The sequence below is a fragment of the Ursus americanus genome, chromosome 23 (genome assembly GCF_024610735.1).
Source record: "Ursus americanus isolate L20-20 chromosome 23, mUrsAme1.1.p, whole genome shotgun sequence".
Taxonomy (NCBI): domain Eukaryota; kingdom Metazoa; phylum Chordata; class Mammalia; order Carnivora; family Ursidae; genus Ursus; species Ursus americanus.
This window is the reverse complement of record NC_142149.1, coordinates 42,963,100-42,978,888: the sequence shown is the minus strand read 5'-3', so window position 1 is coordinate 42,978,888 and position 15,789 is coordinate 42,963,100. Positions and strand designations below refer to the sequence as shown.

General features: G+C 44.1%; 1 protein-coding gene across 3 annotated transcripts in view; it reads right to left on the bottom strand.

Annotated features, from left to right (window-relative positions):
* Positions 1 to 15,789, bottom strand: part of VPS53 (VPS53 subunit of GARP complex) — a 136,304-nt gene that overhangs the window by 21,028 nt on the left and 99,487 nt on the right. For all 3 annotated transcript variants that reach the window (XM_045773639.2, XM_087854667.1, XM_045773641.2), the window contains one exon: positions 4,534 to 4,682. In XM_045773639.2, coding sequence (XP_045629595.1) covers positions 4,534 to 4,682 — 149 coding nt within the window. The remainder of the gene's footprint in view (positions 1 to 4,533; positions 4,683 to 15,789) is intronic.

The window sequence follows — 15,789 nt, the reverse complement described above, 5'->3', positions numbered from 1 at the left end:
TCCTCTCCCACTCTCCCTGTGTTCCCTCTCTCACTGGCTGTCTCTCTCTCTCTCTGTGTCAAATAAATAAATAAAATCTTTAAAAAAAATGTCAGATAGATGCTTAACAGACAGTCACCCAGGGCGCCCCCGGCTTATTCTCTCTTTGGTAAAGAACTGCAGAAACTGTTTTTTAAGGCCCTACACTTCCTTTTACAAGAAAACTGAGAACTCAAAGTAGGCGCTGCTTTGGCCTCCCAGCATCCACTGCCTTCTGTTTCTTTCCAGCCCAAACCCTGGTTTTATTTAGGTATATGTGGTCTTCAGATGCTGGGGAAAAGCTGATCCCTCCTAAACCTACCGGTGAATTCTAATTAGCCTCAGCCAGTCGGAGCACGGCATTCCCTTGTTGGCTGTTGCTGGTCCTGAGGTGGGGACACGATCTAAGCCGGTCAATCAGACCCGAGGAAGGGACTTCACCGCATGGCAGGGGAAGACTTTCTCTCCTTCTTCAGGTATTCTTATGTTTGGATAGAACACCTAGAGCCATTTTACCACCATTCTAAGGATGAAGCCAGCCCCAAGGAGGGCAGGGTAGAGGAGGAACTTGGGTCCTTAGTGACATTGCTGAACCACTGAATTAACAACCATCTTTAGATGTGTCCTACCTCTGACCGTCTGGTTATACGAAATACAAAGTTCACCTCATGTTTAAGTGAGTTTAAGTCATGGCTACTATTACTAGCAGCTGAAAACAGACATGATAGATAGTTACAGGATGTTAAATGCAAAGACAGAAAATAATTGCTAAGGGAGTCACTGTCAGAACAAAGGAAAAAAAATACATGATCTCTGAAAAATTTACTGGGGATTGGAGGGCAAGCTGGTTTGGGGAAAGGGAGAAGGAATTTTAATAGGTCAGGAGGGCTTTTTAGAAAAAACTGCAGAGCCTGAGCAGGGAAAGCTGTTGTACAGGTGCAGAATGGAAGGTGTGGGACGAGAAATGCCTACAACCAAGGCCAGATCCAAGGTGGACTGACCAGGAGAACACAGGGCCCATGACCAAGGAAGGAGCGAAAATAATACAGGATGTGGAAGTCAAGATAAAAGCTGGCCAGCTCCCTCCTCTCCCACTCTGCAAAAGCTGCTCCTGGAGCCATGACTCCCCCTCTCCGATCTCTATACGTTTGTGCCTGCTCGAACACCAGATAAAGTACCGGCCACCTCACTGGAACGGCACTGGTACCTCAATTCCAGCATATCCAGGACTCAGCTCCACCCTGGAACCCAGGCTCAGCGGACCCGAGCTCATCTACCCAGTCATCCACACCAGAAACCAGGAGTTTCCCGAGACTGCTCCCTTGGCCTTCTACCCCAATATCCAATCAGTTCCCAGTCCTTGCCCTGCACTCCCTTCCCCGCCCTCCTGACCATGCCCACCGCTGCTGCCCTTACCCTTCTCACTTGAGCTCTTTCAGTTCTTTCCTACCTGGTCTTGCCGCCTTCGGCTTCGTCTTTGCTAACCATCAGCTGCCAGAGGGATTTGTTGCAGAGGCAAACATGCTCAACACCCTTCCCTGACTGAAATCCTTACAATGGCTACAGACAAGGCCTTGCTTGATTGTCCTGATTCTCCGTCCCTCGCCTGATCATGCTGTGCTGTGGCACCCTATGCTTGATTCTGCAGGCTACTTAATGCCTCTGTGCCTTTGCTTACACTGCTCCCTGTGCCCAAAATACCCTTCCCTGTGGCCCTGTGGGTCAGTACACACACACCTCTTGCACCCTGCTCAAGGACCTCTCTCCTTGTGAAGCCTTTCCTCAGCATACTCCCCATAGAGTCCACAGACCTCTAGCTTAGCATGTAACCCTCTTTACTATACTGATTTGCTCACATGTTTATTTCCCTCCACCTGACTGTAAGGCGAATGAAAACGGAACGTGTCTACTCAGCCAAAGCACTTAATTCTATGTCTGGGACATAGCAGGTGCTCAAATGGCTGCATGCTGAATAAATAATAAATAATAACAAATTAAAATGGTAGCAGCTACCACTTTTTGAACGTCAGCTTGGTAGCAGCACTTTACCGGAAGTTTACACATGACTTCTCATTTTATCCTCTAAACCACTGGTAAGAGATTTGTCTTATCGTCCCCATTATAGAACGGAAGAGAATCAGCTTAGTGGATGAAGGAAGCTGCTTATGGTTCAAATAGTCGTTTTTTTTATTTTTTAAGATTTACTTATTTTTTTGAGAAGAGGGAGGAGCAGAAGAAGTGGCTTGATCACACAACTGTGATATCACGACCTGAGCCACAACCAAGAGTTGGACGCTCAACAGTCAAAAGACTGAGCGCCCCTCAAATAGTAGTTTTAATCGAGGGGTGATCTTGATGTCTAAACAGGAAAGACTATTGCTTCAGAGACCAAATGGAGGCAAAAGGAAACATCTATGGCTTTGCATTGATGAGATAAGAAAAGAAGTTAAAGAGAAAGCAACATAAACTCCAGCGATCAGGTCTAGGGGCAGGTTTGCTGATCAGGAGAGAGAACGGCGACCATGTAATGTAGAAGGGATTCTTCAGGGCTCGAAACTACAGCCAGGCCAAACAAGTAATGTGAGATTGAATTCATGACTAATCGCAATGGTACATGCAATTTATAACCTAAGGTACTTCTCTGTAGAGTAGACTTCGGTTGTACCCTGGAATTGGCTCTGTGTGCTAGTCTACAAGAGTGGGGTGAGGAAAATACAGGGACCAGAAACATGTCACGGGGAGGGCGACGGGAGAAGTCCCGGCAATGTGATGGGGAACCCCATCCGTGTGGGGTGGCGGCAGCTCTTGCTCTTGCTGGGGAAGGGTCTTCCCACAGTGCTACCTCTGAGGCTCCTACTCTCGGCTGCGATTTTACAAGGAGGAGAGGGTACTATGGATTAAATCAGAACACTACTTTTTCTATCAGAGGTTAAACTTTTCCAGAGATAGCGATGGGCGTCCTATTCCTAGCTCACCCAATATGAGCTTAGTAATAAAATTAAAGGGCTCTGAGAGAATGTGAGGGTGATGCCGGGACCAGCTAAGCAAATCGGCCCATTACTCATTCTACCATTAGCTCAGTTAGACCCCTGTGCAGCCACACTGGAGATTTTTGGCCACAGTAAAATTTTAGAGACGTCGTTTCTACCAAGGGTATGGGAGTGTCACAATGTGATTTATCAGCAAAGCCTTTAACACACACTGACGAGCACTCAGAGAGCGAAGGGAACGTCAACTCCGGTTCATCTGCCATAATGCAAACATTAATGCCTCCCTGGAGAGCCCACTCAATCCTTTCTTGACAAACTGGAAACTGAAGCTAATACCACAAGCCCCTCCATAATTGTTGTTCCTTAGGGATTTATTTGTGATGGAGAGAGCGAGCCTTAATTGAATACAAACCGGGAGAGATTTGGGGAAGACAGAAACTTGGAGCCCTAAATCCCCCCTTGGGACTTGGATGAGGACAACCTAAATACAGTAGCTTGGAATAGGCTGACCTTCCCGAAGCCCTTCATTGAGACGTGTGCCAAAACGCTTGTTTGCTCGTTGGTTAGAGGAGGCACTGACCCTCTACATTGCCTGGCCTCGGGGGAAACGGTGCTACAGCCAGATGCTGACTGGCAAAGGACCAAACCATTTATTTCCTTACTTCCAAACGTCAAGCCAGAAATGGCCACACACGAGGACGTAGCAGGAAGACACGCAGCACAAGCGTTCACTTCATCTCCTTTGGCAATGGAACCCCTGGACTTGCTCTGCCCAGCTTCTAGTACCTTCCCTGGACTAAAGGATGTCGAGAAGCAGATAAATTCTGGCAGCCCCAGTAATAAGTACTATGGAGAAGGAGGAAGAGAAGGCTTAAAAGAAATAGAACTGAGGGTTCCTACTCTAAAAAAGCGTATAATCTAGTTGGAGAGACAAAATATATACATGAGATCACTAAAAAATAATTTCAATTATCCAAACCTGTGGGGAGGCAGGGGCACTATTATGTCCACATAATTCAAAGTAATGGTTTCTCCAACTCATTTCTGAGTTTGTCTTCATGTGGTTGATGTTTTCATGCTGTTACTGTTGTCTGTGACTTTAAGTAGTGGATTTAGTTTTAGTATGCTTCTTTGGGGTAGCAAAAAATTTGTTCGCCTACAGGGACCAGAATAAGCCCTAGCTGGATGGTGGGACACCTGGATTGTCAGCATGCTGGTGGTAAGTATGGCATTCAAAATAACCCAGTGATGAGAATGTTCCAGGGGTGCCTGGGGCGGGGTGGGGGGTGGTTAGTCGGTTAAGCGTCTGACTCTTGAGCTCAGCTCAGGTCTTGATCTCAGGGTCATGAGTTCAAGCCCCGTGTTGGGCTCTAGGTTGGTGGTGGAGCCTACTTAAAAAAAAAAAAAAAAAAAAAAAGGAGGAGAAGGAGGAGGAGAAGGAGGAGGAGGAGAAGGAGGAGAAGGAGAAGGAGAAGAAGGAGAAGGAGAAGAAGAAGAAGAAGAAGAAGAATGTTCCAGGACTTACTTTGCAAATTTAATGCAGAACTGAGTGAAGTATTTCCGCGTGGAAGCCAGGTTGTCACGGATGATAGGGACATTCTGCTTAATGTGAAGAATGACAGAGGTGACGTAAGGGCTCTGGTCACCAACGTGCTCCACATTCTGCCACTGCATCTGAAAATGGAGACAGGGGAAGAGAAGCCTTTAGATCCCTCACAGGAGGAGTCTGACCCGTTCCCGGGGAAGGGGCAGGCGGAGTGGCAATGAGGCTAGAGCTTGCTCTCACAGCTGCCATTTTATCTTGGGCAGTGTGTCTTACCTAGTCTGTCGTGGCTGACTGTGGATAAATACAAGTAAGCCCACCTTATCTTGGCCAGTGAGGTGTGACTTAGGTATCTTTTCCTAACCTGCCCCCTCATGCTTGAAATAGCCTTCCCTTCCCATCTAAGTGGCCATCTTGACAAGGAACCTTCACCAAGCAGGTGAACTGGACTGTCCTGCAGCTGTTCCAGCAGAAGGAGGCTGTGTGAGGACAGGGCAGGGGCAGCCACCTGTGAGCACGCCGGTAGCTTGGGAGATTGGAGGTGGCTGGGGCTAAGTGAAACGAAACCTCGATGAGGGTGACTTAGGTCTTCCTCTCAAGTAAACTGCGAAGAGGGGAGGATTTTGAAAAAAGGGAACTGGAAATGATGGGACGTGTGAGACTTACTTCGAAATAATCTAGAGTTAGGAGGAGTAGATGAAAGAAGATTAGTGAATTTGGGTGACAGGTCCATGAGGTTTGTCATATTGTTTTCTCTACTTTTGCACACCACTGAAATTTTCCATAATAAAACATTCAAACCTTACTCCTAAAACCTTTGAGATTCTGTTGGGGTTTCCATCAAGGGAAAGAAAAGAAGAACCCTGGCGATTACGAGGGGGCAGATCAGAGGGTAAGACAGCGGCACGAGGTAGAGGGCAGGAAAGAGGGGCAGGGACGGCATGGATGGCAGGCGCGGGGCAGACCAGCACCGCTGAGAGGACCTGAGTGGTCCCTGACCAGGCCATGAACACAAATGAGAGCCCTGCTTGGCTCAAGCTCTGACCATCTGAGCATTGGGAGAAATGCTCTGGAAAATGTCTGGAGTAAAACAGGGAAAGAAGCAATGCCGCCGTGCCTTTCCCTCCCTGGATACACACAGGAGAAGAGAGGCAGTGTCGGCTCCCAGACTGCCCCGAAGCTGGCAGCAAATGGGCACTTTAATCCTGAGAAGAGCAGGAATGTGCCGGAGGAGCTCTGCTGCCTCAGCCTCTCAGAGTGGAGGTGGGCTGTCTGTTAAAAGGATCCGAAGCCAAACACAAACCATATAATAGAAGGAGGGCAGTAGTTCTGAGGCCTTGATGTCTCTGGCAAGAAACCACCATATTTTTATGGAGCTCTTGGGGAAAGGAAAAATTCAATACTGAAGGAACTTGTTCAAAAGAATCATATTGTGCATGGATGACTCCCCAGCGCCTGGAAAGCCTGAGTGACTCTATGTTTTGCCCTAATGTTTCGTCAAATCAGCAGATATTTATATTTTAAAAGCTTTAGGTATGTGTAAGCATATAAAAAAGCAGGAAGGCCCTTCCATCTTCATTTTAGAGATAAGAAAACCAAGGCCCAGAGACCTTAAGTCTTATGCAAGGTTCCGCAACAAAGTGCCAGATAGAAAAAGCTCTCTTAAGTTTTTTACTGGGGAGAATCAGAAACGAACAACGGAGTAACAGTGGAAAGTTCTATGTGAACTGACTTTATATTCTAATGCTTGGTTATGTGTAATGTTTTCCTCATTGTCTTTTTATCTTATTCAAAAGGCTTCCTTTCCCATCTGATTTTAGAGAGTTGACCCATCCAAACAGTGAGCATCCTAGGTGATGAGCTTAAATGAGCTCATAGGTGAGGCCCAAACTGACAGATGCTGTTAATGTCTGTACTTCGCCTTCTGCCCAGCTCCGAGGCAGCACTCGGAGCAGAATGCTCTGGGTAAACACGGTAATCTGGGAAGGGAGCTTCATGCCCCCTTCCTCCAATTGCCATGAAGTTCTTCTACAGTAATGACTACTGTTTTCCAACCTGGCAGCATTTTATATTTCAACATCTCAAAAACTTAATAAATAATGATCTGACAGAAGACAAGGGTAAAGGGAGGTAGTGATGTGCCCTGTCACTGGCTACAAAGCAACTCTGAGGCAAGATGGAGTGTGGGACGTTGGACTTCGAGTTCCCGCTTGATCACCACTGGCCAGGTCAGTACACATCCGCCTCTGGAATATATGTGAAAAGATCTGATTTGCTCTAGTACGTTAGCCAGTTATGACTCCGCTGGTTAAGTTAAAAGAAGTATTAGCAAAAGTAAAGTAGATTTGTGATTTTAAATTTAAGTCAGCTTAATGACAGAAGAAAACAATTTAAAGTACTGGAGAACAAGGAAAGCTGATGTTGGTTTTACTATTAAAAAAAAAAAGTCCGCAAAACGTAATTGGCAGTGACTCTGTCCAGTCACTGCCTCAGATGGGTTGATGCTTGCCATCACCCATCCCAGATGACTTAACACTTGAGCTGTAACCTGAACGGCCCAAGACATGGACATTAGGACCCACCATATGCAGGTCCCCTTGCCCGGCACTCTGCATACATCACCTCATTTACTATTCCCACGTGAGCTCACTGGGTTCTCCCAGCAGTCTTGTAGATGAGGAAAGGAAAAAAGCTTAACGAGGGTAGGTACCTTGCCCAAAGTTACACAGCTGGCAAATGACAGAGTGGAGACAACCCAGATCTGTCTAAAGCCTGAGCAGTACAGCACCAGGCTGTTTCCTAGATGCTTGTTTAAAAAAAAAAAAAAAAAAAAAAAAGGAACAAAAGCACTTACTGTGCCTTAATGCAAGGTACGCCTTGCTTCTCAGGGAGAAGCTAATTAAACAGACCGTGATCAACCAAAGTTCTCTTGCAAAAAAGGCAACAAAAAGTAGCTTGCACTAGAGGAACAAACATCATGAAAAGCCATCAGTGGGAATAAACTTCCAGTTTTTCCAGGTAAACTTTGCATTTGGCATTTAAAATTTACCCCTCCTTAGAAGTTTTTCCTTTTGTGCGTTCTGTCTAGGTGGGGCTGCATACGACTGCCCCTATATAAACAACAAGAAAAACAGATTGCAAAAGAAGCTGCGATTAAGACACAGGATTCACAGAAATAGCACACAAGGAAATGATCACACTTAACTACGCAGAGAGACTGCGGGGCCAGGGGCGCAACCATGGTTTCTGCTACCTGAGGACCCGGGCTGTGGCTGACCTTACCACTTTACAGGGAAGGCTGGGGAGATAATCACTTCCTAGAGAGAGTCCACTGTAGCAGGGAAGTCTGACCAATCCACCAATCAGAGAGCAGAGCTCTACAACATGCTTACGTTGGAACTTGTTTTTCTCTGTTGCTATATGAAGCTTGGAGAGAGGCCTCCTGAGAAACTAATTTTCCTCAAATTCAAATTCCTACCTCTTCATTTTGATCATGGAACAAGAGAGATACAGAATACAGACCGAGACATGTGGCTCCCAGGAATATTTCAGGCAATCGGAGTCTGCTGTTACGGTTTAGGCTGCTGGGCCACTGGGCCCAAGCAACAGCCTCTGCCCAGGCAACACACAAGCACTCTAAAGCCTGTCTGGGCTACTTTTACTCATACAACAAGCATCTGCTATATTTATAGGCACCTCGTGCATGCCCAGCACTGGACCAAGCACTGTGTGGGAAATAAAAAGGGAGAAGGAACAGTTTTTGATCACGTGGTCGACATTTTCACTTACTGCCTACAATAATATAGTAAAGGAAGCAATAATATTCCTGCTTTATAGGTAAGACAGGCTCGAGGATAAGAAGTGATCTGCCTAATGACATGTAACTAATAAGTTAGCAGGGCTGAGATCTAGAAATTGGTATGTCTAACTCCAAAGTCCATGTTCTTTCCACTTTACCACGTTGCTTTCCAAAAGTGTTACCACCCTAAATGAGCTTGAAATTAGCTGAAGGCACTGGAGCAAGCAGAATCTACGTGGGAGGCTGTGCGTACGCAGCTGACAAGGTCGTGGTGATGGCAGTGCAGAGGAAGATGCAGGTGCCTAACTCCAAGGTTCCCCAAGATCCAGAACAGAAAGTGGAGTAATAAAGGTTTTAAGAAGATAAATATACATTTTTTCTACTTACTACTAGGCCAAGGGGAAGGTGAATTTGTACAACCTTTTTTTAAGATTTATTTATTTTAGAGAGAGCAAAGAGGGGGGCAAAGTGGAAGCAGACTCTCCCCTGAGCTCCCTGCAGGGCTCCCTCTCCCAAGAGGGAGATCATGGCCTGAGCTGAAACCAAGAGTTGGACGCTTAACTGACTGAGCCACCCAGGTGCCCCTGTACAACTTTTTCTTTTCTTTTTTCTTTTCTTTTCTCTTTTCTTTTCTCTCTCTCTCTTTCTCTCTCTCTCTCTCTTTCTTTCAGACTTTATTTATTTGACAGAGAGAGACACAGCCAGCAAGAGAGGGAACACAAGCAGGGGGAGTGGGAGAGGAAGAAGCAGGCTCCCAGTCGAGGAGTCCGATGTGGGGCTCGATCCCAGACCGCCGGGATCACGCCCTGAGCCAAAGGCAGACGCTTAACGACTGAGCCACCCAGGCGCCCCATGTACAACTTTTTCTTAAAAGCAATTTGAAAATATCTACCAAAAAGCTTAGCATTTTACGTATCTTTTGATCTCTGCAATTCTCTTTAAGGCAATTAATCTGATGTTAATAATTAGGAACGTTTAGAAAACACACACATACACACCCACACATACATACACACATGAGGTTGTCTGTTGCCAGACTGTTGTTGTTGTTGTTGTTTTTAACTTTGTTTGAGAGAGAGGGCAAGAGAGTACAAGCAGGGGGAGGGGCAGAGGGAGAGGGAGCAGCAGGCTTCCCACTGAGCAGGGAGCCTACATAGGGCTCGTTCCCCGTTCCCAGGACCAGGATCATGACCTGGGCTGAAGGCAGCGCTTAACTGACCGAGCCACCCGGGTGCCCTGCCAGACTGTTTTTACATGTGAATAATTGGAAATAATTACTAAAAGTGAGTTGATTACATACATTTTAAGGGAAGGAGTACATTAGAATACTTAAAATGAGGCAATGTGGAGTCTGCCGGTTCAGAGTTCTAATACTGTCTGTCCAATCTGCTAAGTGCATGACTTGGCTAAGTTTTACCTAACCTCTCTAAACCTCAGTTTTCTTGCTATAAAACTGGGATGACGGTATCTATAATCCACACAATTACTGAAAGATGGACTGCTCTTAACATAGTGCCTGTCAGGTACTGATTCCATGGTAAATGTTAACTATTGTTCCGATTTTAACAATAAATACTCTGTATTGGGGAACACTATGCAATCACTAGAACTACCACAGCTCTGGATTAAATGACACAGAAAACTATTAAAACCTGCTAAATGGGGAACAAAAGTTATAAAACAGTACATAAAGTATGAACTTATATTTTAAAAGTATATGCATAAAAAGACTGAAATAAATCTATTAATTAAAATACGAGTGATTTAAATTTTCTTCTTTTAAAAAATCTGTATTTTTTATAATGAAGGTGATTTAGTCATAATGAAAAAGAAATCTCTTTTATAAAAAAAAGAAAGATTTGCTTTGACTGTAAGTGGAAAGTTCAGGATTTTATTATTTTTTAAAGATTTTATTTCTTTGAGAAAGAGAGAGAGAGAGAAATAGTGAGAAAAAGCACAAGCAGGGGGGAGAGGGAGAAGCAGGCTCCCCACAGAGCAGGGAGCCTACATGGGGCTCGTTCCCAGGATCCTGGGATCATGACCTGAGCCCAAGGCAGATGCTTAACTGACTGAGCCACCCAGGTGCCCTTGAGGAGTTCTTAACCATGGAGTTCTGTGGGCCTCCTGAAATAGATCTATTTTAATGACTGAGGAAAATGAGAACAGATTTGAGGACTGTTCTAACTATTTCAAAACGTCTTTGGGGGATAGTAACGCAGCTTCTAAATGAGTACATGTTCACAGTCTTGAAACCTAATAGAAATTACATGCCAGACTGCAAGGAAATTTAATTTGTTCAGTTTCTTCTGTTTTTTTTTCCCTCCTAAAACTACCATTAATGGGCAAAAAGCGAAGTGTGTTTGATTTTGGACAGAGAGTTAGATTCTTTTAACCTAGTGATGTGAGTAGCCCTAGGAAAAAAGGACATAGTGAGGAGAGTACCATGGGACTAATGGTCTCTTTTTAAGGAAGCTACAGAATTTTTTAAAAATCCTACTTAAAAAGCCTAATTACAATGGCTAATTGCTAAGGATTTATAGAATTTACATTTAAAAGACAGAACTCTTCCTATTTCCACTAAAGCATTCCAAGCAGTTGCCTTTTCAAGAATCAGGAGACCTGGTTTTATTTCTGGCCTCACTGTTGTAAGGCTACATGGCTTTGGGCATATTATGAAAAAGAAAATAAATGCACTAGGATGACAGTTCGTTACTTTTCAGGGAGAAATATGCAAAGCAGACTGGAATACTTGGCTTGGCTCTCAGCCCCTTTTCTCCCCTGTAGGAAAGTCACGGTGTCAGACCAAGAGAGGCTGAAGACCAATCTCAAAAAGGGTGCTTGGGAATGCCTGAGGAGCTCAGGGTCACAAACCCAGAAACACCGGGCACACACTAACTTAGGGCCCTTCCACTTGCAGGCAAATTACTTAAGCTAATTTTGCTTCAGTTTCCACATTTGCCAAACGGACTGACTCTTACTCTGTATGTATGGTGTGGCACAATCCTGCATGGTGACAGACCTGAATTTGAATCCGGCCTGACGCTCCCACATGCTAGCTAAGAGATTTGGGACAAGTGACTTGACTTCTCTGAGTTTCAGCTCCCTTATCCGGGAAAGGAAGAAGGAAATAATATAGGTACCTTATAAATTTATTGTCAGAACTGAATGAAATACTGCATTGGGGTGCTGATTCCTGGTAAAGTGCTCCATAAAGAATAACTTACTATCATCTCATAGAGCTCATCTAAGAAAATAATGCAATATGGGAAGAGAAAGTGGTCTGAAAGGTAATTCTGACATAACTTACCCACAACATAACTGTAATCTCTAAGTTAGAGCTTCAGAAAGTTAAACTCTTACCATATTTCACTTCCTCCATATGGGCCTGGCCTGTTTAAGGCTGTTCCTGTATATTTTCTACCAAACTGTGCCACTCCGTGCTTTCCTCTCCTTTTCCAGCAGCAGGGCTCTTGTCTACAGTTGGGGAGCTAATGGCTAGATGTGGGCATTTCCTATTTCTGACCTTCCTTCGATCAGCTCCAGGATGTTACCTGTTCAAGTAAGAAGCCCTGTTATTGGGATGCCTGGGTGGCTCAGTTGGTTAAGTGTCTGCCTTCAGCTTAGGTCATGATCCGAGGGTTCTGGGATTGAGCCCTGCATCAGGCTCCCTGCTCAGCCGGGAGCCTGCTTCTCCATCTGCCTGCCGCTCCCCCTGCTTGTGCGCTCTCTCTGACAAATACATAAATAAAATCTTAAAAAAAAAAAGGAGCCCTGTTATTGAGTACTATCAAGAAGCATCATATCTTCGACAGCACTTGTATGCACCTAAAAATTTCAGTCTATGATCCTGCCATTTCCTATAAACATGCTGGATGTCTACCAGCTCCATCCAGCTCCCTCTGTTCAGGAGGGTTATCTATATCTCACTTTGTCACCATTCTTTGATCAAACAGGTGTCTACAAACTTTAGTTTTTTCTTCTTCCTACCCTCTTTACCTTCAAAGTCATTCAGGGAATACTACTGTTAAGGTATGCCATGGAGATCCAAAAATGAGTAAGACACAGCCCTCAAGTTGTTCAAAGCTTAACAGGGAAGACAGAAATAAAAAGAATTGTATAACAAAGTAGAGAGGCAGTCTAGGTACTGTGGTGTCTTCAGGGAGAAAGACACTGTGGGTGAGACCAAAAAAAGTGGTGACACTGCAAGAGATTAATTTATTATTATTATTTTTAGGGGTGGGGGTAGAAGGGACAGAGGGAGAAGGAGAGAGAGAGACTCTTTTTTTTTCTTTTTTTTTTTTTTAAAGATTTCATTTATTTATTCGACAGAGACAGCCAGCGAGAGAGGGAACACAAGCAGGGGGAGTGGGAGAGGAAGAAGCAGGCTCACAGCGGAGGAGCCTGATGTGGGGCTCGATCCCATAATGCCGGGATCACGCCCTGAGCCGAAGGCAGATGCCCAACCACTGTGCCACCCAGGTGCCCCGGAGAGAGAGACTCTTAAGCAGGCTCCATGTCCATCATGGAGCCCAACATGGGGCTCGATCTCACAACCCTGAGATCATGACCTCAGTCAAAATCAAGAGCTGGAGGCTTAACCGACCGAGCCACTCAGGCACCCCTGTAAGAGATCAAAATAGCCAGAACAATCTTGAAAAAGAACAAACTTGGGAGGATTCAAACTTCCTGATTTTAAAGCTTGCCACAAAGCTACAATAATCAAAACAGTGTGGTACTGGCATAAAGACAGACATACAGATCAAGGGACTATAACTGAAAGTCCAAAATAAACCTGTGTATCTATTATCAACTGATTTTTGACAAGAGTGTCAAGACCATCTAATGGTTAAAGAATAGTCTTTTCAACAAACGGTACCAGGATAGCTGTATATCTACGTGCAAAGGAACGAAGTTGAATCCTTACCTCACACCATATACAAAAGTTAACTCAACTCAAAATGGACTGAAGGCCCAAATGTAAAAGCTAAAAGTATAAAAGGCTTAGAGGAAAATACAGGTGTAAGTCTTTATAATTCTGTATTAGGCAATGGTGTCTTAGATATGACACCAAAAGTACAAGCACCAAAAGAAAAAATATAAAAATTGGACTTTAACAAAACTAAAAACTTTAGTGTTTCAAAGGACGTAATCAAGAAAGTGAAAAGACAACCCACAGAAAGGGAGAACATATTTGCAAATCATATATCTGATAAGGGTCTAGTACTCAGACTAGAAAAGAACTTTTACAACTCAACAAAAAGACAACCCAATTTAAAAATGGGCAAAGGATTTCAACTGACGTTTCTTCAAAGATACACGGATGGCGAATAAGCACATGAAAAGATGCTCAATGTCTGAGTCATCAAAGAAATACAAATACAAACTAATACCACAATGAGGTAGAATGCCTGTAATTTAAAAAAGTACTGGTGAAGATATGGAAAAATTAGAACCCTTGTACATTGCTAGTGGGAATGTAAAATGGTGTAGGTACTCATGGAAAACAGTTTGGCAGTTCCTCAAAATGTTAAGCACAGAGCTACCACGTGATACAGCAGTTCCACTCCTAGGTATATATGTGAGAACTGAAAACGTATCCACACAAAAACTCGTACATGAATATTCATAGCATTATCTATAATAGTTAAAAAGTGGACAACCTAAAGGTGCCTCAACCGATGAATGGATAAGAAAAATGTGTTATATCCACACAACAGAATATTATTCAGCCAGAAAAAGGGAGGAAGTACTGATACATGCTACTGCATGGGCAAACATTGAAAACATTAGGTTAAATGAAGAAAGCCAGTCACAAATGACCACATATTGCATGATCCCATTTATGTGAACTGTCCAGAATAGGCAAATCCATAGAAACAGAAAGATTAGTGATTGTCAGGGAAATGAGAAGTGCGTGCTAATGAGTAGGAGGTTTCTTTTTTTGGTGTGATAAAGATGTTCTGGAATTAGTGGTGGTGGTTACACGGTCTTGAGAACATACCAAATATATATTTTTATTATATATACTTTAAAAGGGTGAATTTTGTGGTATATAAATTATACCTTAATGTTTAAAAAGGGGGCAGATATTTGAACTAGATCTTAAAGGGTGTGCTCACTGGGCAGACAATAGTGGGAAGAGAATTCTAGGCAGAAAGAAGAGAATGAGAAAAGGCATGGAGGCCCCCCAAAAGGTAATGCATTCAGGGAAGTAGAAGTGGCTCAGGGGCTAGAACATAGGCATATGCACAGGAGTGGCAGAACTGACCAGGCAGCAGAGGGACAGATAATGAAAGGCCTGTGTGCTGCCCAAGGAGGTCATGCGGTACCTTCAGGTGAGAACAGGGTTTCTTCCCAGAATGACGTAACTACATTGCTTGGCTCAACCCATTTTTGTCAGAAAAGCCTCCTTTCGTCAACTCAGAATCACCTAACAGTTCTACTCCAAGTGGGCAAGCCCAACACTCATTTTTCTCACTATTTATAAAATCCATTTATTTACAGCATCAATTATTCAAAGGTTTCTCCCCACCAGAATATAAACTCATCAAGGGCAGCCAATCTCCCGTTTCCAATCTTGACTACGTAAGCGCAAGTACCAAGTGCTCTGTGAAACTGCGAAGCTGGGTAACGAGACTGGCAATTTCGACAAAGTTCTAAGCTTTCCTAACTATAAATCTCTGCTGATATCATCACCCTGTTTGGAATGCCCTCCTAATCACAAATTCGTTCAAAACGTCACCATCCTTCATGGCTTTCTTCGCTTCCCCACCTGATACGGAGAGAGAGATGGACTCTCTCCTCTTTGAAAGAGGGCATATTTTGTACTTTTCTTATGTTACTGATTTCCCCGTACCTTATACTGCTGTTACTTGCGCATTCCTCTCATCTCACACATCTCTTACCCCACACTTTCTGGAATCTAAGCACCTTGGGGTAAGGTCCATGTCTTTCCTGGCTTCGCAGCTCCCAGCACTGTGCTGGGTAGAGTCGGAACTGAACTGTCCAACTAGCAGCAAAAATGATGGAACCAGAGACAAAAATAAGCATTACCGCAAAACAGAAGTTTTAAAAAATCCTAGAAGAAACGACACAAAGCAGGACGCAGACACAAATAACAGAGTGTATGTTGAATCAATCTGTGACCACTTGGCTTGTTTATATCTGGTCATTTTCATCACATGGATTTCATTTTAGCAGAATACCAGAAAACTCAGACAAAGAGTAATGGTCTCCCAGCTGCTGCGTTCCCTAGTCTGTGGTTTTCCTATGATATAAACAAAAGATTCTGGAGGTATGGTCTCTGTTAATATTTGCTGGTGTGGGTCTGGGGGAGAAATGCGTGGTGGTGGGGGGAGTGGGAGGGAAATCCGCTAACGAACTGACATTTCATATAAGCAACACCTGGAGTGTTAAACTCCCCTACAACTGTTATTTTA